Consider the following 25,734-nt stretch of genomic DNA (forward strand, 5'->3'; position numbering starts at 1 on the left):
AATTCCTACCTGAATTCCCACTGCAAACCTTGCTGCCCCCTTTCTTTTTAACATATGGCCATCATTCTGGAAACACTCCCTTTGTCCCCTAATGATTCCCACTGCTTCTTAAATGTAAAACCTTCCTCCCTACACCATTCTTCCAGCCATTGGTTGATGTCTATTGCTCTGCCCATAATTACCTTCGCAAACTTCGTTTGACGAAGGTATTGTATTGACCCCTGTGTATTTATTTATTGGTAAATATGTGTGCAGACAACATTGCGCAAAAACTGCTGGACCGATTTTCATGAAATTTTCATAGATGATGTGCAGTTACTCAAGGACGCCAGGCGAAGCTTTTGGGAGCGATCGGATTAAAGGTCAAGGTCAAGGTCACAAAAAGGTTAAAATCGTTTTTTTGCGATTAAAGTGTCAATTTTGTTCCGATTTACATCAAATTAAGTCCAAAATGTTCAGTATTCAAATCCCGATCCACTGATATAGCGTATGGTATAGTGTTTGCAACCCTAGTTAGTCTGTGGAAGTCAAAGGTCAAGGGGGTCACCAAAATGGAGTTTTTGATTGGGAAGCGTTGTGGACAACATTACACAAAAACCACTTCGCAGATTGTCATGAAATTTTGTGGATGTGTTTGGCATCACGAGAGGACAAATCGATTAGATTGTGGGAGCAATCGGATCAAAGGTTAAGGTCAAGGTCACAAAAAGGTCAAAATCGTTTTTTTCGCGATTAAATTGTCAATTTTGTTTTGATTTACAGCAAATCAACTCCAAAATGTTCAAAATTAAATTCCCCATCCTCTAATATGACACATGGTCTAGTACTTTTGTCACCCAAGGCAGCGGTTGGGGGTCAAAGGTCAAGGGGTTTACACAAATTCACATTTATATCAGAAAGCGTTGTGGACAACTTAACGCAAAAAAACAAAACGCAGAGAGGCTTTAATTGTTTTGGATTTGTTTGGCATCATGAAAGGACAAATCTATTAGATTTTGGGAGCGATCGGATCAAAGGTCAGGGTCACAAAAAGGTCAACATCATTTTTTCATGATGAAAACGGTTAATACGTTTCCGATTTACATCAAATTAACTCCAAATTGTTCGGTGTTCAATTCCCCATCTTCTGAAATGACACAAGGTATAGCACTATTGTCACCCGAGGTAGCGGTTGTGGGTCAAAGGTCATGGGGGGTCACGAAATGCATATTTGTATTGAGATGCGTTGTGGACAACTTAATACAAAGGTAACTAGTGGCTGCGGCGAAGGTATGCGCTCTACGAGTGCCCGTTCTAGTTACTATATTGTTTCCTAATCTTGGGGGAATCCCAGAAAACATGACCTCACAACCCTTTGCTTTCAGCCACTTATCCAATATCCTGTATCGATTTTTCAAAACCTTTGAGTAAACTTTCCCTACATCATTTGCACCACAACCAACTTCTTCCTGCCATGACCCAATACAATATCGTTTACCCTTCCTTCAAAACTACACAGAATTCTATGCTACGATCCTTCCTGCAGAATGAAGAAACTACATATTTAATTGTCTCATCACCCACGAAAACTGTCTCCCATGCCTCATTTCTATTGCTACACCTCTACCACTGCCTGCACCCACAGCACCTCTGCCACTGCCTAAACCCACTGTATCTCCGCCGCTGCCCACACCCGCTGCACCTCGGCCACTGCCCGCACCTCCACCACTGCCCGCACCCGCTGCCCGCCCCCGTTGCACCGTCGCCACTGCCCGCCCCCGTTGCCACAGTCGCCACTGCCCGCTCCCGTTGCACCATCACCACTGCCCGCCCCCGTTGCACCGTCACCACTGCCCGTCCCCGTTGCACCGTCACCACTGCCCGTCCCCGTTGCACCGTCACCACTTCCAATATCCTCAGCAACGTCACTCCACAACCATAACCAACTATTATCTACAAATTTCTCATATTCTGCTACTTGCTGCAAATTATCAATGCATTCCTTCAACCCGGTAATAACCTTCCTCAAGTGGACGATTTCCTCACACTTACTACAACAATAGGAACCTTCTGCTTCCCCATTGTTGACGTAGCCCACATTGAGCAACTATTACATTTTATGTACTCCTCATCCTTTCTCCTTCGCTCTCTATTTATAACGTGTAGTGAGATAACGTGTGTGTGTGTGTGTGTGTGTGTGTGTGTGTGTGTGTGTGTGTGTGTGTGTGTGTGTGTGTGTGTGTGTGTGTGTGTGTGTGTGTGTGTGTGTGTGTGTGTGTGTGTGTGTGTGTGTGTGTAGGGAGAAAGGTTTGTTTTTTATTTTATTTAAATTTAATACAAGAAACAGTGTTTAGTTGGGAGGGAATAGATGAGGGGCATTGGGAAAGTGGAGAAAATAGGAATTGAAGGTAAAAGGGAGAGAATACAAATAAAAACAATTGTACACCTCGAGGGGAAGGACGGGTATACCTCAAGAAACCCACTAAGACAAGGTCGCCGAAAACTCACAAAAGAGCACGATTTGAAAAACAAAACTGAACTAGTAACACACACGAAACATGTCGGTGAGGAAATAAACAGTTAAAACGGGACAAATAACGACTGGAAACTTAACTTTGAGAAAGTCAGCAGAAAACCCTGAGAGAACCTGCTGTCGCTCCAAACCCAGAACCGGAAGTATTGAGGTTGGCAATACAATACTGGCGTACAATCCTGGGTGGTCATCAATTCAATGCAGGATACTCAAATGGCTTATTTTACTGACCTCGGAAGGATGACAGGCTGAGTCAACCCACCTGGCGTTATTTCAATGGCAAGACAGGGGCTCAAACTCAAGACCCTAAGATCTTAAGCTTGCTACCTTAACCATTTAGCCAACACCAGGCTTCAGCAAAGGGTGTGGATGGGTTGAAATGGGATTTGGATAGGTACCTTGATGCAATGGAGGTAGTGGGGTTTGGGGATATTGGCTTGTGTGTATGGTAGGTAGCTTATGTGTGGATGGTTAACGATACTGGGGTTGGTTTGCACAGGCATGATGGGCCGAATGGCCTCGTGCTGCACCAAAGTTCATTGTGTGTATCCTTGTGTATGTTTGTGAAGTGCAACATGCTGTCTTTTCATTGAACATATCAGTGAAACGACAGGTAGGCACACTCGTTATTATAAATGATACAGCATTCCAGTACACACTCTCCATTCATGTGTGAGCATAGACTTTACAACCAATGCTAATCTGGACCATTAGGTGATTAAGGCTTGCTCAAATGAGATTGTAAAAGAGCTGGAATTTAAAATTGAGTAACCAGTTGATAGAAGTTCCCCGATTCACAGCTTGAGAGAACACTATAACAACAGTCAATCAACCTCACAGACTTTGATGACAAGCCAATGTGTTTACAAGTGCACATTGTATCGGTGTGCCATGCACGTGTCACTGGTTGAGCCAGGAACGTAAAGTTTACGAGGTACTTCGTACTTCACTTTAAATTCATAGCCCTCATTATACGCAATTATGACTACAGAGTATTTGTATTGGGGCGTTGACTTGAGACAATGTCTGCATGAGCAATGCAAACAATAATGGGCAAACTGATTTCACTGCTGCCAAGTCAATGAGCACAAGGTCAAATGCAGAGACAGCATTTCGTCTGATAAACATGAGATTACACACAGACACACACTAGGAAAATCATTAGCTAGTTGGCTGATGCTGAGACAAAGAGTTTCTTTTCTCCTTGTTTGCTAAAAATGTTTTTTCAATAAAACCTGGTTAAGGCAGGAGAATAAGTCAATGACATGCAATTCATATTTTAATAGATATAATAAATGAAATGTAGTACGAGGTAAAATGTTCAGGTCATAACAGCCAAGGAAGACTCCCAAAACAACAATTCCTGTTATGACTGTCAAATAACCGAGTTCAGGAAGTCAAACATAAAAATCCTGTATCACCTGCAGTGCAAATAGATTGTCATTATGAGCTTCGGGAAAAGGATCGGGGTAAAGGTTATGGGTGAAGATCTGGAGAAAGGGAGTATCTTCAAGTACAGTACTTGGGGTCAATGTTGGCAGAAGATGGAAATATGGAAATGGAAATTAAGCAACAGATTATAGTGTCAGGTTGGACTAATTGAAGGAAGTGCAGTGGAGTGTTGTGTGATAGAAAAGTCCTGCTGTAACTGAAATTAAGAAGTTACAGGACAGTTGTGAGACGAACCTTGGTATAGAGTGTGAAAACTTGGGCAACATCAATGAAAGAAGAACAGAAACTGGATAAAATGATAAACCGATGCTGAGATGGATGTGTGGAGTAACAAGAAAGGTCAAGGTCAAGAACCAGTACATCAGGGGGTCAGTGAAGAATGTGGTTGCAGAGAGAGAGAGAGAGAGAGAGAGAGAGAGAGAGAGAGAGAGAGAGAGAGAGAGAGAGAATGTGGTGGAGAGGCGAGTGATGGAGATGGGACTGCGAGGAATATGGAAAAGAAGGCTGAAGACCAGATAGAAAGATGCAGTGGTGAGAGATTTAGATGTTGTGGGGTTGGAAGAAGAATGGGTGACTGACAGGAGGAGATGGAGAATGGTGATAACCAGCATTGTGGTGACCCCAAGTAAAATGGGACAATCCAAAAGAAAAATGAGAAGAGGAGGAATGAGATCAGTTGTAGTGCAAATTAATAAAGAAAGAGAGTACACTCAAGCCTCCAAGCTACATGTACATGGAATGTAAAACAGTTAACTTACCGAGTAATTCCTTGGATTTATTTTCACACCAGCCTTTGCCCCACCAAATGGTACATCTGTCAGTCCCACAAGAAATGCAAAATAAAAAAAATCCGTCCATTCCACAAGATGGTTAAAGTGGAGATGTCCCTGGTTATATACCTTTACTGACAGTTATTGAATAATTACTGTACACAAAAAATAATGATGCTCTTCTGCAAAATATTCGTTCTTCCTTATCAAAACAGACTTTAAAAAAAAGAATATGTCCCATTTTGCATTTGATGTGACATATCTCATAAATATAAGTGAAGCAATTCCACAAAACATTACAAAGAAAACAAGACAGCATTTAATAATGAAGAGCCTCACCAGGTTATGTAGATTAGTGAAGATCTGAGAATGAAAGATCTATATTAAACTCACGCAAACACACACATCAAATAGCCTCTCCCACTTCTTCAGGAATCATCAAAGCTAAAAATGAAAATATATGCTTCATGACCCACCACAATTTAAACACAGGAATACATTTATATTATACAAATTACATAATCACATCCAGAGTGGCAACAAAGTCTCCATGCATGCAGATAGAATTTATCTGTATGCTTGCCTTCATTCTCCACACAAATTTGATTTTTTTTTCTCCATGTTCTTCTAGACATATTCTTCCATGTTGAGGGTTGGAGGACATAAAAGCAGCCCCTGACAGCTGTTTTGAGGTCTTCAACTGTAAGGCGGAGATGAGAAATTTCCTCTTTCACAATACCCCAAAGAAAGTTGTCACATGTTGTCAAGTCCAGACTTCGAGGAGGCCACACTATCTTAGATCCACATCCAATACATCATCCAATGAATTCGTCGTTGAGTGCTGGTGCACAATTTGGTTGCAGGATAACTGAAGATAGCTGATTCTTGACAGTTGAAGACCTCAAAACAGGTGTCAGGGGCTGCTTGAATGACCTCCAACCCTCAACATGGAAGATGTCCAGAAGAACATGGAGAAAAATTCAAATTTGTGCGGAGAATGGAGGGAAGCATACAGATAAATTCTAACTAAATTCTAACTGCATGCATAGAGACTTTGTGGCCATACTGTATGCAACTAGAATGGCACTCAGTAGCACGCATACCTCTGACAGGGTGAACAGTTTATGTTTTGTATCCCATCGTTAGGCCGGATCTGAATCCGGGCCGAAACCGAAATCAAATCGGCTTGCTCTTGTCATCTAACCAACTCATCCACCTAGTTTTGTCATAATTCATCAACAACTTTTTGAAATATCATGCTCGTGTTACGGTTCTCGGATTAGTATACGTGCCATTAGTATACGTGCAGATAGACCCCTTCCTTATTTGTAGTGGGAAGACACGGGGGTGCGTTGCGATGGGCTATAGTTAGGATTAATAAATCATTTTTCCCCTTTTATTTTATTTCCCCTTTCATTTGATCCATGGTACCTTCATCTCGCTTGCTACCCTCGTCTCGTCTCCTGAGCCCAAATCCCGACGGGCACTTTGGGCTGGACAAGTGCTTCCACCGTCTACAGAGACTCGTTTTCTGAGGCAGAATCCCGAGGTTCATTATAGTAGCTGCGCCACCATTCACCTTCGCAAACCCAGACATGGCGGTGTGGGCGGTCCTTACAAGTGTCTGCCCAAAACCCCACCGAGAAAGGCGGACCACATGAATGCCCGGTCCAATCGGAACTTACAATGACGTCGGCTTCGCCATGGCTCCACCCCAAACTCCATGATCTATAAAGTACGGGACAATCCTCAGAGTTGAGTTGGATCCGAGGGAAGGTTGTCGTTGGATTTGAAAGGTCACGGTTGGTTTTTGAAAGGGAGAAGTCCGAGTTGGTGGATGCGAAGGACCTCAACCAAGCCTCCAATCTGGTCCTGCCAACTGCTCATCTCTCGCCTCTTGGACTCCACCAGACACGATTACCACACGTGCGGCGGTGGACCAAACCACACAACTTTTGTCGGGTAGCACACCACGGAGCATCCCTCCCCCCTCGAAACACTCAGGTACCAAAAACTGTGACCTCAACTCCCTCCCTTCCTGGCTGCAAAGTCCCTTTTCTTTTCATTGGGTTTATTTTGTCCGAGTGTGTGTCTGAGTGTGTTGGTGCCTGTCCGTTAGATAAGTCTGTATAAGATCTTCATTGTTGTAATTATTGCTTTTATTAATCTCGCGTCAAGTCTGCACTGTGTCCGCTTTTGTAAGTTGCTTGTAAAATTGTCGCACCCCACACCTCTCTCATCTTTCCCCTGCATTACATACCGAATAAACCTTTTTGTTGTGCCACATGCTTTTCCCCACCTTATTGCAAATAAATAATTGTAGAAATGTTCCCAGCTCATCTGTCTTTTCCTCCATTCATCCAGCATGGTTCGAATCTGAGTTTAGCCGGGTCTTTATTCCCGATAATCCGTTCCTTCTTACCAAGCCAAGATCCAGCTACGGATCCAGATACTATAATTTTTTAATACTACCAAGCCGGTACTACCAACTTACTTAATACTACCAAGCCGGTACGTCCTTGGTAGTGCCACTCGACTGCATCCGATTCGGAAAGGTAGTCGGTAGTTGGTAGAGTGATCCGGTTAGGGAAGGCGTACTGAGGGCGTGGTTCCCCGGTAGTCGAAACCGTGTGGTTAATTAGGTAACTTGATTCGAGACAGGAGGACCCTACACCACGTGGTTGAGGTATTGGCGTCCACGGTCGGTTAAGCGACCCACCGCATCACGGAATTATCCGTGAGCGACGGCCTACAATTCCGGGGAGTCTGGTGGGAATCGACGTAACTTCCCCCACCTCGTGGTCGTTCTCTCCGCTGGACCCCCAGCCCGTGACACTATATACACTGATGACCCAAAACAGTATGACCACTGACAGGTGAAGTGAATAACATTGATTATCTTGTTACAATGGCACCTGTCAAGGGGTGGGATATATTAGGCAGCAAGAGAACAGTCAGTTCTTGAAGTTGATGTGTTGGATGCAGGAGAAATTGGCAGGAGTAAAGACCTGCGCAACTTTGACAAGGACCAAATTGTTATGGCCAGACGACTGGGTCAGAGCATCTCTGAAACGGCAAGGCTTGTGGGGTGCTCCCGGTCAGTAGTGGTGAGTACCTACCGACAGTGGTCTGAGGAGGGACAAACCACAAACCGGCGACAGGGTGTTGGGCGCCCAAGGCTTATCGATGCGCGAGGGCAATGAAGGCTACCCGTCTGGTCCGAACGGACAGAAGGCCTACTGTGGCACAAGTCACAGAAAATTTTAATTGTGGTCACGGGAGGAATGTGTCACAATCCACAGTGTACCGCACCCTGCTGCATAGCCGCAGACCGGTCAGAGTGCCCATGATGACCCCTGTCCACCGTCGAAAGTGCCTATAAAGGGCATGCGAACGTCGGAACTGGACCTTGGAGCAGTGGAAGAAGGTTGCCTGGTCCGATGAGTCCCATTTTCTTTGAGATCATGTGGATGGCTGTGTATGTGTGCACCATTTACCTGGGGAAGTGATGGCACCAGGATGCACTGTGGGAAGACGACAAGCCGGTGGAGGGAGTGTGATGCTCTGCGCAATGTTCTGCTGGGAAACCTTGAGTCCAGCCATTCATGTGGATGTCAATTTGACACGTGTCACCTACCTAAACATCGCTGCAGACCAGGTACACCCCTTCATGGCAATGGTATTCTCTGATGGCAGTGGTCTCTTTCAGCAGGATAATGTGCTCTGCCACACTGCACACATTGTTCGGGAATGGTTTGAGGAACATGATGAAGTGTTCACGGTGTTGACCTGGCCTCCAAATCTCAATCCGATTGAGCATCTGTGGGATGTGCTGGACCGACAAGTCCGATCCACGGCGGCTCCACCTCACATCTTACAGGATTTGAAGGATCTGCTGCTAATGTTTTGGTGCCAGATACCACAAGACACCTTCAGGGGTCTTGTGGAGTCCATACCTCGGTGGTTCGGCATTGTTTTGGTGGCACACAAATTTTGTTTTGGTGGCACAACAGCATATTAGGCAGGTGGTCATAATGCTTTGGCTCATCAGTGTATAGTTTTTGGCCCTACCTCTCAATGGCGACGAATCACTTAAAAAATAATTTTTTTTAATTCTAGTATCCAGATCCGGATTTTCACCAAAATATAATCGATTTGTCTTTGTCACACACCCAACCTGTCTATAAAGTTTCGTCCGAATCCATCCATAACTTTTTGAGATATCGTGTTATGTATTGTTTTTAGCCCCATCACTCAATGGTGAAAAATCAGAATAAAAATTCTCGGTTCCGGATCCAGATTCAGATCTTCACCAAAACTGAATCAATTCTTGCTTGCTCGTCATGCTCGTTTCTTGCTCTTGCACACACACACAACCTGTCCACCAAGTTTCATCAGAATCTATCCACAACCTTTGGAGATATCCTGTTCACAGACAGGGGTGAAAACATAATGTCCGTCCACCTTCGGTGGCAGAGGTAATCAGTGAGAAGAAATAAAAATCAGCTTATGAATTTAAAATCAACTTTGATAAAAAAAAATCAAAAATATCTAATTTGCTAAAAATTATCAAAAAAAAAAAAAATCGAGACATTATCAAAAAAATTAACTTTACTAAAAAAATGTTATTCACAATAAAAAGGCAAAAAGAAGGTGAAAGAAGAGAGAAATAGATCCTCGTCTGACACTTTATTATCAGTTGGTCTCCACGATCAAATAAATCAGGAACCACTCAGTAAAAAGGCAGTTGCATGAAATGTGCTAAGTGTTGACCATTCGCTTGACTTTGTAAAAATACCACCTGTGACCCTCAAAACCTATACTGAACAAATTCAACCTCCTGGCTGCATTTGTTGCTAACAATAACATGGTTAAACTAGAAGGTCACTCGGTAGAGTGCATACCTCCACCAGGCTCAACAATTTACGTTTTGTATCCCCCTGATGAGGTCCAGATGTAGACCAGCCTAACGAAAATCTAATCAGCTTGTTCTTGTCACCTCCCCCAACTCATCCACCAAGTTTCATCCAAATCCATCCATTACTTTTTGAGAGATTGTGCCATATATCGGTTTTAGCTCGATCACTCAATGGTGAAAAATCACTTCAAAAAAATTATAGTATCTGGATCCGTAGCTGGATCTTCACCAAAATCTAATCAGCTCAACCTTGTCGCACACCCAACCGACCCAGCAAATTTCATCCAAATCCGTCCACAACTTTTTGAGATATCTTGTACACAAACAGACAAAGAAACAAGATAGATATGAATAGCACGATACTTGCAAAATCCATAAAACAAATATGACCTTCAAAATAATTGCTGGTTGAATTAAATGACCAAATATGCAAATCCTCTTCAAATTTCAAGTCAATCTGATTAAATTGACCATTTTAGAAACTTGGCCCATGTTGACTTTTTGGCCTATGTTGACCTGAAAAACATTTGTTCGTTGAATTCAGTGACCTGATATGCAAATCTTCTTCAAATTTCAGGTCAATAGGATGAAAATTGAGGATTTTAGAAAGTTCATCAAAAGGCCCGGTCACATCTTGACGTTTTAGCCAACGAATGCCGATTTTTGAAATTTTTTTCTAAAATGCTGGCACACGTTGAATACGTTATGGGTAAGTTTTGATAACATTGAGAGCACGCTGAAAAACACTGCCATACGTCGTTGTACGCTGGCTTTAAACGTTGTAGTTTTTCGTTGTTCTCAAATTTTTTCATGCTTGAAATTTCACGATGTATGCCGGCGTATGACTCACATGTTCCGCTACGCTGGCCACAAGTTGTATGCACGGTCTGCGATCGTTGACAGACGTCAACACATGCTACTTGTAAGTTAATCATAAGTTGAGACACGCCGAGGTAATGTTTAGCGTACCCGAAACTTATTTCTAACCTATGATTAACGTGTTGTTGGCACGTTACGCGATCATTGCCACACGTCGACAGACGTTACTTTTAAGTTACTCATAGGCTGAAAGACGTCGGTATAATGGATCGTCCTTGCGTCAGCGTCCACGGCCACGGCCAGGACACTTATTTGCAGCATTCTTCAAACTTTTCTTCGGCATGATGAGGATGTTCACACTTCGATGTCTAGCTTGGCTATGATTCCAATTGTCCATCGGCAGCGTCTATTTAAAATAGTCGAGTTTGAGCGTTTTAACACGTTCAGAAGAAACACTTCAAATTTCCAAACCCCAGAGTCAAAAAACAAAGGCGAGTGACAGCAATTTAAATCGTTCATTGTAAACAATGAAAATAGTTGAGTGGTACCGTTTAAAAGTCGTTGAGTGTAAAAAAAAATCGAATTGTTGAGCGCAAGCGTCTACTTTCAATAGTGGAGTTTGAGCGATTTAGCACGTTCAATAGAAACGATTAAAATTTCCGAGCGCCAGCGTCAAAAAACAAAGGCGAGTGACAGCAATTTAAATCGTTCATTGTAAACAATGAAAATAGCTGAGTGGTACCGTTTAAAAGTCGTTGAGTGTAAAAAAAATCCAATTGTTGAGCGCAAGCGTCTACTTTCAATAGTGGAGATGCAGCCATTTAAATCGTTGAGTGGCAGCCTATGAATAGCAAACCCTACGTCACCGGCAAAGATAAACTGCCGCACGATATGGATAAGTTAGGCTATCGTTGGGCATAGTTTGTGAACGCCGGCTACACCATAATTATTCGTTGGTATATCGTATCTATAAGTAATCAAAGCGCTCTATTCACATTATTAGTTCATTGTGCATTTGTCCAACCCGTTATGAATAGACCTAAATCGTAAAAACAAGCCAGAGCTCATTGTTGAAAAAGCCCCATAAAAAAATTAGCCGCGAAGAACTTCGAACAATGGTGCAAAGATGTCTCCTACCCGTGGACACGCGGACGCAAGGAGGATCCATCATAACCCACACCCTCCCCCTCACACTCACCTACTACTGCCAACATGAACAAACTACTACTAATACTAATACTGATACTGTTACTGCTGACATGGACATCGACTCAAAAAGGACTCGAAAACACTGTTGGGTTCCCCTTTTATGAGCAGCATTTTTATATACCAATTCCCAAAACCGCTGGGAACACGTCTTTATATGGCAGTTGTAAGCTAGAAACACGTTCATTTATTTTTTTTGTCAACCGGAAGACGTCATTGGAATACGTCTACATACGTCGATCTGTGTTGGGACTACGTAAAGAATTGGTTCAAAGCACGTCAAACATAAGTTAGAAATAAGTTTCGCGTAAAAAAGACATTATCGCGACGTGTTTCGACTTATGAGTAGCTTATAAGTAGCCTTTGTGGATGTGTGTTAAACATCCCCATCGCATGCGGAACGTGTGTCATACGCCGAGTACATCCAAAAATTTTGAACATGTTTAAAATTTCTTGACGTACTCTACTTACTACGACGTATGATAGCATACTTTAGCGTTCTACTCACGTATACCAAACTTACTCATACCGTATTTGACGTGCCCCAACGTTTTAGACACATTTTTCTTAGGTCGGCATACGCTGGCAAGATCGCCAAGGTGTGACCGCGATGTTGTCACTTCCATTTCTACGGCAGTTATGATTCGAATCGTTGTGCGTCAGCCTTTTAATAGGCTACGTCACGACATCGTCGGCGATGCGTGCAACGCGCTATGCCTAAGTTAGACTATCGTTGGGCATCGGTTGTGTAGGCCGACAACAGGTTCAGCATTCGTTGGTATAAGTTATCTATAACACAACGAAACGTTCTGTGTCTGTTACCAATGCGTTATACATAAGATCAAGTCGCTATGAATACGTCCGAATCTTTAAAAAAAAACATCAAAAGTTCAACGTAAGCCAGCGTTTTACATACATTTTAATACGTTGCCATCGCTGGCTAAAACGTCAAGGTGTGACCGGGCCTTAAGTTGTTAATCCTTGGCCCATATTGTCCACAAAAGTAATTAGTGGTTGAATACAGTGACCTGATATGAAAATCCTCTTCAATTTTCAAGTCAATTGGATGAAAATTGAGGATTTTAGAAATTGCACCTAAGTTGTTGACCTTTGGCCTATGTTGATCTCAAAAATAGTTGGATCGCTGAATTCCATCCATCCATTAGGACCATACTCTGTGCAGAGCGTTGGTGCTGCCTAAGCAGTCTCCTTGGCTATTGGGTAAAATCCTGGATGGATCGCCACTCCGACATAGATCGTTGAATTCAGTGACTTGAAATATAAATACTCTTTAAATTTCAAGTCAATCGGATGAAAATTGAGGCTTTTTAGAAATCTCACCTGTTGTTGACCTTTGGCTGTTAACCTTTTGGCCGATGTTGAACTCAAATATAATTGGTTGTTGAATTTGATGACCAAATATGCAACTCCTCTTCAAAGTTCAAGTCAATCAGATGAAAATTGACAATTTTAGAAATCCGGCTAATGTTGACCTTTTGGCTTATGTTGACCTAAAAATAATTTGTCGTTGAAGTCAGTGACCTGATGTACAAATCCTGTTCAAATTTATAGTCAATCAGAATAAAATTGAGGATTTTAGAAATCTGACAAAGTTGTTGACCTTTGGCCTATGTTGACCTTTTGACCTCAAAAACAACAGGCTTCTTGCTTATGATGAACTCTACCATGTGGTGAAATTTTGTGAAGATCAGTTTAAAATTGTGACCTGTAGGCAATAGACAGACAGACAGAACAATGCACAAGATGAACCAATATACAGTACTTGAAAAAAATTTTGGATAGTCGATCTAGTCTACCCTTATTATCAGTATTTTCGTCGATATGTTGGGTAGTCAATCTATCTACCCTTATTATCAGTATTTCCGTCGATATGTTTGTCTGTCTGTCTGTATGCATGTCTGTTCGGTACAGTGCTCCGTTAATACAATGGCGATTTCGATAAAACTTGGTTGGTAGGTTCATACCATGACCTAGTTGTGTGCAAATGAGAACCGTTGCTATGGACCCATCCGTTGCCGAGCAACGGACCTTTGAAATTTTCAAAAAAATCAAAAATTAATTTTTTGAAAATCAAAAATCGGGTCACGAGCAACTGTGGGCAGTACATTCAGCCATATTGTCAAAAATTTCCAGCCGGATCCTATGAAAACTGTCGGAGAAGAGACTTTGAATGAACCCTGGTCGAAAACAATAAAAAAGAAGTTCGTTATATCTCAGAGACTATGAGTCAGACATACATGAAACTGGTATGGTAGGTTCATGGTATGTCCTAGTTATGTGTGAGAAAGAACCGTTGCTATGGACGCTTTTGTTGGCTAGTAACGGCTGAAAAACGACTAAATTCGACTTGATCGGCTACCCATGTCCACCTACTGACTTGTTTGTCCGTCTGTCTGTCTGTCTGTATGTCTGTTCGGTCCAGTGCTCCATTAATACAATGGCGATTTCGATGAAACTTGGTTGGTAGGTTCATACCATGACCTAGTTGTGTGCAAATGAGAACCGTTGATATGGACCCATCCGTTGCCAAGCAACAGAACTTTGAAATTTTCAAAAAAATCAAAAATTAATTTTTCGAAAAATCAAAAATCGGGTCACGAGCGACTGTGGGCAGTACATTCAGCCATATTGTGAAAAATTTCCAGCCGGATCCTTTGAAAACTGTCGGAGAACATAGATTTTGAATGAACCCTGGTCGAAAACAATTAAAAAACGAAGTTCGTTATATCTCAGAGACTATGAGTCAGATATACATGAAACTGGTATGGGAGGTTCATGGTATGTCCTAGTTATGTGTGAGAAAGAACCGTTGCTATGGACGCTTTTGTTGGCTAGTAACGGATGAAAAACGACTAAATTCGACTTGATCGACTACCCATGTCCGCCTTCCGGCTTGTGTTGTTGTTTGTTTGTATACATTGTCGAGGCTCATATAGGAGCTAACACACAGAACGTATAACAATAGGGAGCAGGAAACAAGAGGGTGGGAGAGAGAAGCACAAAACAGTAGGGAGCAGAGACATTAGATCTGTGGAAGGGAGAGGGATGGGGCAGGGTACACGGAATAAACAAGATGGACACGACAGGGACTTTAAGGAAGGAAAGCAGGGTATTTTTTGTTTGTTTGTTTTAATCTTAATCTCATATGGCTGCCAGACCACGTGACCGATTAAGTCTTAAATGTAATTCTTCACTCACCCTTCTTCTTCTTCTTCTTTCGGCTGCTCCCGTTCGGGGTCACCACAGCGGATCATCCGTTATGATCCGCATAATGATTTGGCACAGGTTTTATGCCGGATGCCCTTCCTGATGCAACCCTGGTCGCCTCTTACGACACAGGGATATGGTACACCTATACTAACCGGGGCATACGCCGGGCCCCGTACACTGGTACTCACTTTGCCGACCTCGGAAGGATGACAGGCTGAGTCAACCTCCTGGTGTGTATTAATTCAAGCGGCCAACGGGGCTTGAACTCAGGACCTTTTGGATCCCAAGCCGCTACCCTAACCACTACGCCAACACCAGGCTAAATAATTCTTCACTCACCCATCAGGTCGTAAATCACATATATGAAGTTTTAGATTTTTCAGATAATTTTTTTTTTTAATCACATTACATACCTCATGGGGAGTTTATGACATGCCAAGGTGCAATTATTTTCATAGAGTGGTTTCAGAGAAAAAGATCTCCAATTTCTTCCCTTTAATCCAATATGGCTGCCATACCACGTGACCTGCTCATGTTATTTATTTGTATGCAGCTGGTGGCTGCTTGGCTGCATCATTTTTCTGGAGACACGGCTGTGCCACTGATGCAATGCCCTGTTACCAGTAAGTTGGTATTTGTTTTGCCGACCTCGTTAGGATGACAGGCTGAGTCAACCCACTTAGTGTTAATTCAATGGTTAAAAAATGGGCTTTAACTCAAGACACTAAAATCTCAAGTCAGCCAGCTTAATCATTAAGGCAACACCAGGCCTATGTGACCTCAGAGTTATCAATGAAAATAATTATACATTTCATGTTTTGCATCGATCGGACAGGCGGGTGCAGAGAAAAACATCTCAAACATTTTTAAAGTGAAAAGTTAAAAAACACACACACACACACACACACACACACACACACACACACACACACACACACACACACACACACACACACACACACACACACACACACACACACACACACACACACACACACACACACACACACACACACACACACACTTCGGGATGAGACAAACTAGAAAGCATCCTAAAATGCAAAGTCCGTCAATGTCCGCTTTGTACTCTTAACCAAACATGACGAAAACAACTGAAAAAAGAATGAGTAAATGTATTAATCACTGTTCTCAAACTAAAATTCCTATCAACCTAGGTTGACTGATAATAAAACTTTTGAACTTGAAACTCTTGAACTTAAAGTTTTTTTTTTCTTTTTTCTTTAAAGTTGTTGACAAAAGTTCTAATAGCAAACTAGATAGCATTTCAAAATGCAAGCAGACAAAATAATGAAACATTGAAGTGATTACAAAACCCAACCGTATTGCACTGTGAAGTGGCAGATGAGCTAATAAAGGTGATTTGTACTTACTGTGACTTTGCCCTTTAACATTTTGAGCCAACTATGCATTAGTCTTCTCCATCTTCTCATAAAAAAGGTTAGTTGAGAATTTGATGACAAAAACTCAATTATGGTGAAAAAAATTAAGAAGTTTATGGACTGGACAGACACACAGGACTTGAGTGTAAAACCCATTTGGCCGGGCAGACGATGGTAAATGACTAATTTATCAAACTTTTTTTAACACAGGAGCAACTCACCGACAACAGCGCATTTGTATGTCATTAGCGACGCCAATGCTTTCACCTCATTCACATTCACATCTGAACTGTAACGGATTCCTGTGCACAAAAGGACATGGGTGTTGTATCAGAGAACGCAACAATCTCAAAACAAGTTTCAAGTCACACGTGAGGGCTTTACCAACTGTAATATGCATGTAGTGTTTCCTCCTCCCAATTGCTTTACTATTGAACTACATACAACCAGCACCTCCTGCCCTCCCTACACAATGACGTCATATGTTCACTGCAAGGATTTGTGGGTTATGGCCATGGTCATTATATTTCAGTATGACGGACGTTAGAATGGTCTTTAATGGGAGTGGAGATATCAAGAGTGATATTTTACCATGTTCGGTGATTGCCAACAACTGGTCAGACGATCTACGAATGTGGTTGTGAATGAAAACCACAGAAAAATATTGGCGCTTTGTTCACTTGCGCTTCAAGAATTTCAGCCAGCTGTGACTTCAAATTTTTATGGTTTTATTTTATTTTTTTTCAAATTTTTCAAAATTTGGATTTTCAATTGGCAATCAGGCAGATTTGATTAGAATCCCCTGGAGAACAAATGTGCCAAATTTGATGCTTGTATCATTTGCACGATTCCTCTCAAAAATTGCTGTTATCTGCCCCACTAATAAGATTTTGGAATGTTGAAAATCGCCAAATTTTTTTATATTTTAACCACTTCTCGTTGGAAACCAGGCAGTGTCTTGCAGAAAGAACCACCATGCCCAGTAGTAAGGCCAATACCACCATCAATACCACCAGTAGTGAGGCATCAAAAACAAACTCTTTGGTCAACTTTAACCATTGATATATGGGAAAAAAATTTTTAAAACAAATATTTAAACAAACTTTGTACTTAACAGACCTCAGAACACTAATTATTTATAATGCACATTGCAAGTATACAACATCTGCAGGAAATATAATGATAATGTGGGACAGCACAGATTGTATTATTTAAAACATACAAAGCAAGCATGGACGGACACACTCACACACACCTCCTTTGCATGGCAGTCGATGTTGACTGTGCTGAGCTCGATATGCCTCGATGACCTCCCATTCTCCATTGTCCCGCTTGATGGGGAAAGCTATACTCAGGACGTGGTTACAGGGCTTGACGATGCGCAGAATGCCCCGAACCCGTTTCCGTTTGTCCTCCAAGGACTCCCTCGTCCTCATGTCCTCCACCAGCTTGTCCTCCACTATGGCTGCGCCGTTATCGAAAAAGCCCTCGACCATTTTGAAGAAATTCGGGTCATCTTTCTCCTCTTTGATGCTACTATTGCTACAATGTCTGGAAGAACAAGACAGTCTGGTTGGTCGGAGAGACGCACGGACATTTTGAACGCAGGTGACGACACGAGGATACATGACGATTTCACTTTCTGTTTGAGACTCCTCCAGAGGGTTATTCTCTTCTTCCTCCCTTTCCTGATCTCCTGCAAACAATTCAAGCACTTTCTCTGTGCTCGACTAATGTTTTATTCCCAACCTTGCACACACTACCCTTTTTCTTTTAGTGTCTGATTTCCTCGTGGCTCGTGTAATAATCCCGTGACCTGCTTTCACTTATCATGCAGCACCACTCCCGATTACACCTCCCTCTCCTCCTTTAACCCACACAGATTAATTATTATTCTTGAATCCAAAACACTCGTCTCCTGCTCCTCTTCCTTCTCCCTCTGTCCCCCCCTCTCCCGCTTTCCTCACACCACAGTCTCCTCTCTACCTCCTTGAATCGCGGATTGCCCACAGTATTCTTTCTTTCTTCCTGTGATTCCTTGTCCAGCAACGCTCTTTGCTGTTGCCCCTAACAACGAATAGGTCGATGACAATTCTTAAACCGCGTCGTCTTATTCTATTTCTCAAACGTACGTTTGCTTTACTGTTTAACGGTATTAAATTAAACTCTCGTGTAAAACACGAGCACATAAAAGAGAAGAAACGGGGAAAAAAAAAAATCAGCGGAGCGAACAGCACTTCAAATATACATACACCGCCCAAAACAACAAAACATGCCTGTGGCTCCTCGTTCGGACACGAATCGTAATACTGCACATTTCAATCCTTTTCATACATAGTGTAGTGAACGGTAATATGAGGCTGTGGGAAAGTTTAATGCGATCGCTTTGATGCGCGCCTGGCATCATTATGGATCACAGGTGACCGCCGAGCCCCGAGGGAATTACCATGCCGACTCTGAGCATTAAAGCTTTTCCTCACGACGTGCCAATGGCTTCCTCAGGTCGAAGACGAACGAAATACTCGGCTCTCTTGTTAAAATCCTGTCTGTATGACTTAGTTTCCTGATGAAATAGAATAATAATAATAATAATAATTTCCTCTGTTGGTTATTCAAGCGACGTTACCGCGCGAAAAAAAACCCTGTGCCGGTGTGTGACAGGAGCGCGCATGCGCAGTAACACCAGGAAGCACGAGGTGACGAAGGGTCGAGACTGAGGTGGAGTTTATTGTCTCTGACTCGGTGTCCATTTGAATAATAATAATTATCGATCATAAACCGATGGTGTTTACGTGTTGAACGTTTTACAAATGCTTCCGTTTGAATTATTTGTTGGACGTGGAAACGTCTCGAATTCTGACGTGGGTTCCACTTCAAGTTCAAGGGACCAGGAGAGCGGGGCACGTGAATTTGGGCACCATCCGTGCGGACGGCGGTGCGTTAAAAATATCGTCACTTATATTATTTATTGTTTAATGAGCACAATTATTCCCACGTTCTCGTGGGGGGGTCAGCCGGAGGAAGCTTGGTCCAAATCTTTCACGAACTGGCTGGCCAGACCTGACGTTCGACTCAGGTTAAAGCAGGAATTTGTAATTATTTTGCCACGGTGCCGGTGATAACTCGCCTACTCTCCATGGAGGACACCGTGGGATCTTTAACGTCCACCAACTAAGTAATGCTGGAAGACGTAATTCCCAGTTTCACGTCCATCCGAGGGAAGGCACACACATTGATGATTCACCCTACCTGTGAAACACCTGGATGATAGCTGGTAGCTGAGCCGAGATTCGAACCCAGGCTTGACGGGTTAAAGGTAAAGGTGAGAGTGTGTACTTCTCGGCCATTGTACCAGCTTCCGTGTTAATGTAATTATTCCCTCCGCCATTGAAGGGTGAAGCAGGTTATGTTTTAACCCCTTTTGGGTGATCGCTAGACTACCGTTATTCTCAGGTTTTCCGTCTGTCTGTATGTATGTAATGGACAGCTCTGGAAGCCAGAGGAGTCAACCGATTTTGATGAAACTTGACAGGAAGGTTCATACCAGGATCGAGTTCTATGCTTTTGAGCACCGTTGCTATGGACGCCACCGTTGCATAGCAACGGGACTTTGAATTTTTTTTTTAAATCCCCAAAAATTTATTTTTTAGAAAATCAAAAATCGGCTTCCAGGCTTTAATGCGCACTATAATCAACCTCTTTGTCAAAGATTTTCAGCCCGATCCGTCAAAAACTGCATGACAAGTGTACAATTATATAGCGACCACCCACGTCGCCTCCCGGCTTGTCTCTCTCTCTGTTTGCCTGTGTGCAGGATGTCTCAAAAAGTTTTGGACGGATTCGGATGCAATTTGGTGGGCAGGTAGGGTGTGTGACGACGACAAACTGATTCGATTTTGATGAAGATCTGGATCCAGATCCGGATACTATAATTTTTCAGTGATTCTTCACCATTAATAGATGGGGCAAAAAAACGACATACAGCATGATGCACTGCATGGCCAAAAGTATGTGGACACCTGCTCGTCCAACATCTCATTCTAAAATCATGGGCATTCATATGGAGTTGGTCTCCCCTTTGCTGCAATAACAGCCTCCACTCTTCTGGGAAGGCTTTCCACAAGATGTTGGAACATTGCTGCAGAGATTTGCTTCCATTCAGCCACAAGAGCTTTGGTGAGTTCAGATACTGATGTTGGGTGATGAGGTTTGGCTCACAGTCGGCGTTCCAATTCCTCCCAAACGGTTTTGATGGGATTGAGGTCAGGGCTCTGTGCAGGTCAGTCAAGTTCTTCCACACCGATCTCAACAAATCATTTCTGTATGGACCTCGCTTTGTGCACCGGGGCATTGTCATGCTGGAACAGGAAAGGGCCTTCCCTAAACTGTTGCCACAAAGTTGGAAGCACAGAATCATCTGGAATGTCATTGTATGCTGTAGCATTAAGATTTCCCTTCACTGGAACTATGGGGTCTTGCCCAAAACATTAAAAACAGCCCCAGACCATTATTCTTCATACACCAAACTTTACAGTTGGGATTATGCATTCGGGCAGGTAGTGTTCTGGCATCCGCCAAACTCAGATTCGTTCGTCGGACTGCCAGTTGGTGAAGCATGATTCATCACTCCAGAGAAAGCGTTTCCACTGCTCCAGAGTCCAATGCTGGTACAAGCTTTACACCATCGAGACAACGCTTCGAATTGCACCTGGTGATCTTAGGCTTGTGTGCGGATGCTCCACCATGGAAACCCATTTCATGAAGCTCTCAACGAACAGTGCTTGTGCTGACCTTGCTTCCAGAATCAGTTTGGAACTCGGTAGTGAGTGTTGCAACCGCCGACAGACGATTTTTCCGTGCAACGCGCTTCAGCACTCGGCAGTCCCGTTCTGTGAGCTTGTGTGGCCAACCACTTCACAGCTGAGCTGTTGTTGCTCCTTGACATTTCCATTTCACAATAACAGCACTTACAGTTGATCGGGGCAGCTCCAGCATGGCAGAAATTTGATTAACTGACTTGTTGGAAAGGTGGCATCCCATGACGGTGCCACCTTGCAATGGGTGTGGCTGAAATAGCCGAATCCACCAATTAGAAGGGTTGTCTGTATACTTTTGGCCATACAGTGTATTGCAAATATATATTGGGCCTGATGTGTTCTTTTGGATCAGGCATTGTGTGGTGGAGGTATGCACTCTACCGAGTGCCCTTCTAGTTGTTGTTGTGCAATTATCATCAGAAGGAATTGACTGATTACTTTGTGGTAAAAATAATTTTGCCGAAAAATCTAACTTTGATGACATAGAAGCTGGAATCAGGATTGGAGGAAGATATATGTGCAACCTAAGTTATGCTGACGATACTACTCTGTTGACAGAAAGCAAAGAGGACTTCATGAAACTGCTGCAGACAGTGAAGAAGGAAAGTGAAAAAGCCAGTCTATTTAAACTGAAAAAAGGATAACATTTTGTTAACCGAGTATATCGACGTGTTAAGATTGGGAGGCGATCAGGTGGAAATAGTGGAAAGTTTCCCCTACAGTACCTGGGTTCTAAGATTGAAGTGAGTGGAGGATATAGAGAAGAAATTAAATGATGATTAGCATTTGGGAGAATAGCAATGTCAGGATTGAGAAATATCTGAAAAGACAAAGATGTGACAAAACAAACCAAGAGGAGGCTGGTGAATGCTCTGGTATTTCCAGTTGTAATGTATGGATGTGAGTCATGGACATTGACAAAGAAAGAAAGGAATAAGATTGACAGATTGACAGTTTTGAAATCTGGTGGTTGAGATGAATGTTAAAAATTCCATGGACTGACGACAAGAAGAACAAACAAATAAATGCTGGGAAAAATTAGACCATCCATGTGCATTAGAAGCGCTGAATGCTAAACTGTCATAAACAAACTGTCAAAAAAGAAACTGTCATACTTTTGATTGGGCACATCATGTGTGCAGAAAACGAAAGTCTGGAAAAGTCAACCATGCTGGGTAGGGTTGAGGGAAGAAGAGGAAGAGGCAGAACTATTTGCCTGATGGATGGGGTAAAGGCAACAACAAAGCTCTCTCTGCTCAAGCTTCGGAAATCAGCTGCAGAATAGGGATTTTCGAGAAATCTTATATCATGAATGTCACGAGAAGTCGGCCACTACTTGGTGGAACTGGATAACTGATTATAATAATTAACAGCAGTAATTAGTGGGTTCCTACTGACCATTCTTGATTCAAACTATTCTTACTTTCAATTTGATATGGACATTTGGTGATTTGTAAAAAGGGAATGTCAAGAGATTGAAAAGACCCTGGATGAATCGCTGGATACATTGCAATGCTTATAAGATTGCTTTGTGTGTAATATGGACAAACCTTCCCTCAAATTGGACATTCATTGTACGGGAAACTTGCTGTGTAGAGAAGGTTCACAAGATAATGCAGGATCCATCGCACCTACTTCATAATTGTTTTTATTTTAATCATTCAGGCATTCACCTTCATGCTACACTTGCCTTGTACAGTCATTCAATATTTTTTTGATGTCAAAATGTTTTTTTGATGGGAGAAAATGATGTCAATGCCATATCATGTTACCTACAACGTCAGAGTTAGCAATAAAATATTCTCCATGTTTGAAGTTTTGTGGTTTAATGATCGGACAAATGTTTTTTTTTTATTATCTTTTATTTTTTTGTTGTATACCAAGTCGAGGCTCATGTCACAGCTAATACACAGAAACGTATAACAAGGCAAGAGACGAGGGGCAGGAGAGGGAAGCACAAACTAGTGGGGAACAAAGACAATCGGATATCTGTGGAAGGGAGAGGGATGGGGTGGGGTACATGGGGTAAACAAGATGGTATTACAGAAACTTTCAGAAAGGAAAACAGGGTATTTGAAGGGGGTGGGCTTGGGGTGGATTAACAGTTGTAGTAAAGATCAAGATTTTAGATGGGGGAAGATATGAGATGGTGGTGAACAGCTGTTTTGAAGACCTGGAGGGAATAGTGGGATTGAAGAGAGTGTGGGAGTTTGTTCCAGAGGCAGGAAAAAAAGAGGAATGAAAGAGTGAAGGTGAGCAGTGATTCTTGATTTTGGCAGTTTCACAAGAAGGGGGTTTTTGGTGGACCTTGAGTGCCGTGAGGAAATATAGGGGGGACAGATCACAGACAGAGCAGGTGGGCAAGGCCGGAGAGGAGACGCGAGAAGACAAGAAGACCACCGACCTGCCTCAAGTGAGAGACCTGCCTCAAGTACCATCTTGTTTACTCTGTGTACCCTGCCCCATCCCTCTCCTTTCCACAGATATCTTATTTCTTAGTTTCCCCACTGTTTTGTGCTTCCCTCTCCCATCCCTCTTGTCTCCTGCGTTGTTAGGGTTAGGGTTGGTATTGGGGAAAAAGAAGAAAGTGAAAATATATCGCCGTGGACATGCACGCACACATGCACAAGGGCATTGCAATAGTCTCGCATCGTCTTCGGGGTGAGACAAAGAAGTCCACAACTTAAGTTGTGCCCAAGGTCATATAATTGGAGGGATGGAGAGGGAGGAGCAGAGAGAGGAGAAGAGATGGTGAATGAATGAAAATATTTTCTAGCTTTTCAACCAGCCCTGACTATTTACAAAAAGAAACTTTTGCAATTTCGTTGTTTTTGCCAAAATGTCACGTGTTCTGGCGATGTATGAAACTTTTCTTTCTCATTAGTGCAGGCAATAAATAGTGAGTGAGTGATCCAAGCATTGATTCGAGCAGTAATCGATTTTCATTCCAATTCTGTTTTTGTTGTGCTGTATCCTCTAAACCTGAGAGTATTCTCCAGTTATACGACTTCATTAACATTCTGATTTAATTATTGTTTAGGAGAATTGAATTCATCCCTCATGGAAGGGCTTTATAGGTCTAAACTCTAAAGGGTACGCTCCAACAGTAGTTACAGGTCTAAAGGGTCGAAGGAGTCTATTAGGTTTAAGGAGTCTTACGGGATCTAAAGTGTCTAAAGACAAATGTTTTTGTCTAAAGTGTTTAAAAACAAATATGTCTCAGACATTCAAAGTTTTATAACTGAAAAGCAAATGTTACAACTACTTCTATGAACAATAACCAAACAAGAATCATTCTCAGTCTCATCCTCTTCAGAATTGTGGTATTTTTTACTGAAGTACAAGTACAAGGAGACAAAGAGAAACTATCTGAATGTCCCCCTCTGTGCACATTGTCAGATTGCACAGTCTCTTGTACATAGTGAGGTGGACTGTTTGACATTCTCTTTTGAGCACAGATGAGTGGTTGCATTCTCAAAATGTTCTGCAAATGAGATACTATATGGTCCAAGAAACCGAGCTCCAAGATATCCGAGAAAGGTCTTTTTTAAGCATTGCTCTTACGAATTATATCTATACTCATAAATGTGTGTGTTTTATTTGATTTTTTTCCCATTAAGCATAACATACTCGTTCTGCTAACTCCTCCACCCCCATATCTCTCTCTTTCTCTCTTTCTTTCTCTTTTTTTGTCTCTGTCTCTGTCGCTGGACATTTCTGAATGGTGTTCATCTCTGGACAGTGGTTGTTTCTGAACAGTGTTCGTCTCTGGACAGTGGTTGTATCTGGATGGTGTTCTTTCTGGATAGTGTTCATCTTTGGACATATCTGGACAGTGGTTTTGTTCCTGACGGTGTTTGTCTCCGGACAGTGGTTATGTCTGTATTGTGTTCGTCTCCAGATATATCCGGGCGGTGTTCATCTCCAGATGCGTCTGGGCGGTGTTCGTCTCCAGACAGCTTGGTTCCGGACGTGTGCGGGCGGTACTTATGTCAAGATGGGAATTTGTCTCCAGCCGGGAGTTTGTCTTCGGGCCGTGTTTATCGTATGACCAGTAGAAAATGGATTTGAGATTATTATTTTCTTCCATCTTCACTGTTATTCTTTGCATAATAATTTTGATGAGATGGTATGAATTGTAATTAACACTCCACAGCACGTCTGCCTTCCCTTCCTCTCACCTCACACTGTCTTCCCCTTCCCCCACCCCTCCTCTCTCCTTTCCCCTCCACCTCTTCACTCTCCCTGTTCTCTCTCTCCCCCACCTCTCTCTCCCCCACCTCTCTCTCCCCCACCTCTCTCTCCCCCACCTCTCTCTCCCCCACCTCTCTCTCTCTTTCCCCCTTTTTTCTCCCCCCCCCCTTTGTATTAGCGTCAGCAAAGCGACGGGTGGTACTTGCTCGTACTGTATATTTATATTTTGAATAAAAAAAAACATACTTGCAAGAGACTCGTGTGCAAAACTTTGAGTGCCCCTTGTAGCTCATGATGCTGGGATCATTTCATTTTTGCACAACAATTTGCTGGTTTTTCATGTTTTTTAACCTTCATTTTGTTTCAATATTTTTATGAGCATGTTTTGTTGCATTCTCAAAACCTTAAACCATTC

At 42.5% G+C, this 25,734-nt stretch overlaps 2 protein-coding genes across 8 annotated transcripts in view; one reads left to right on the top strand and one right to left on the bottom strand.

The window, feature by feature from the left end:
• Positions 1–18,378, bottom strand: part of LOC147026355 (glutamate dehydrogenase, mitochondrial) — a 57,167-nt gene extending 38,789 nt beyond the window's left edge. Inside the window, exons 1-3 of one of the 2 annotated variants that reach the window (XM_085881689.1) lie at positions 17,564–18,374; positions 16,530–16,610; positions 4,723–4,778 (exon numbers count right to left, since the gene is read on the bottom strand). In XM_085881689.1, coding sequence (XP_085737815.1) covers positions 4,723–4,778; positions 16,530–16,610; positions 17,564–17,936 — 510 coding nt within the window. In that variant the 5' untranslated portion in view covers positions 17,937–18,374. Of the gene's footprint in view, positions 1–4,722; positions 4,779–16,529; positions 16,611–17,563 lie in introns of both variants that reach the window. The other variant, XM_085881690.1, reaches the window with a different exon arrangement.
• Positions 18,379–18,961: 583 nt separating this feature from the next.
• The window catches only part of SHLD2 (shieldin complex subunit 2), an 80,710-nt gene continuing 73,937 nt past the window's right edge, over positions 18,962–25,734 (top strand). For 3 of the 6 annotated variants that reach the window (XM_085881686.1, XM_085881683.1, XM_085881682.1), the window contains exon 1: positions 18,962–19,026. The gene's annotated coding sequence lies outside the window, so the exon portion shown is untranslated. The other 3 variants (XM_085881685.1, XM_085881688.1, XM_085881687.1) reach the window with 2 other exon arrangements.

The sequence above is a fragment of the Eptatretus burgeri genome, chromosome 5 (genome assembly GCF_056783735.1).
Source record: "Eptatretus burgeri isolate ZD-2024b chromosome 5, Ebu_testis_v1, whole genome shotgun sequence".
NCBI lineage: Eukaryota > Metazoa > Chordata > Myxini > Myxiniformes > Myxinidae > Eptatretus > Eptatretus burgeri.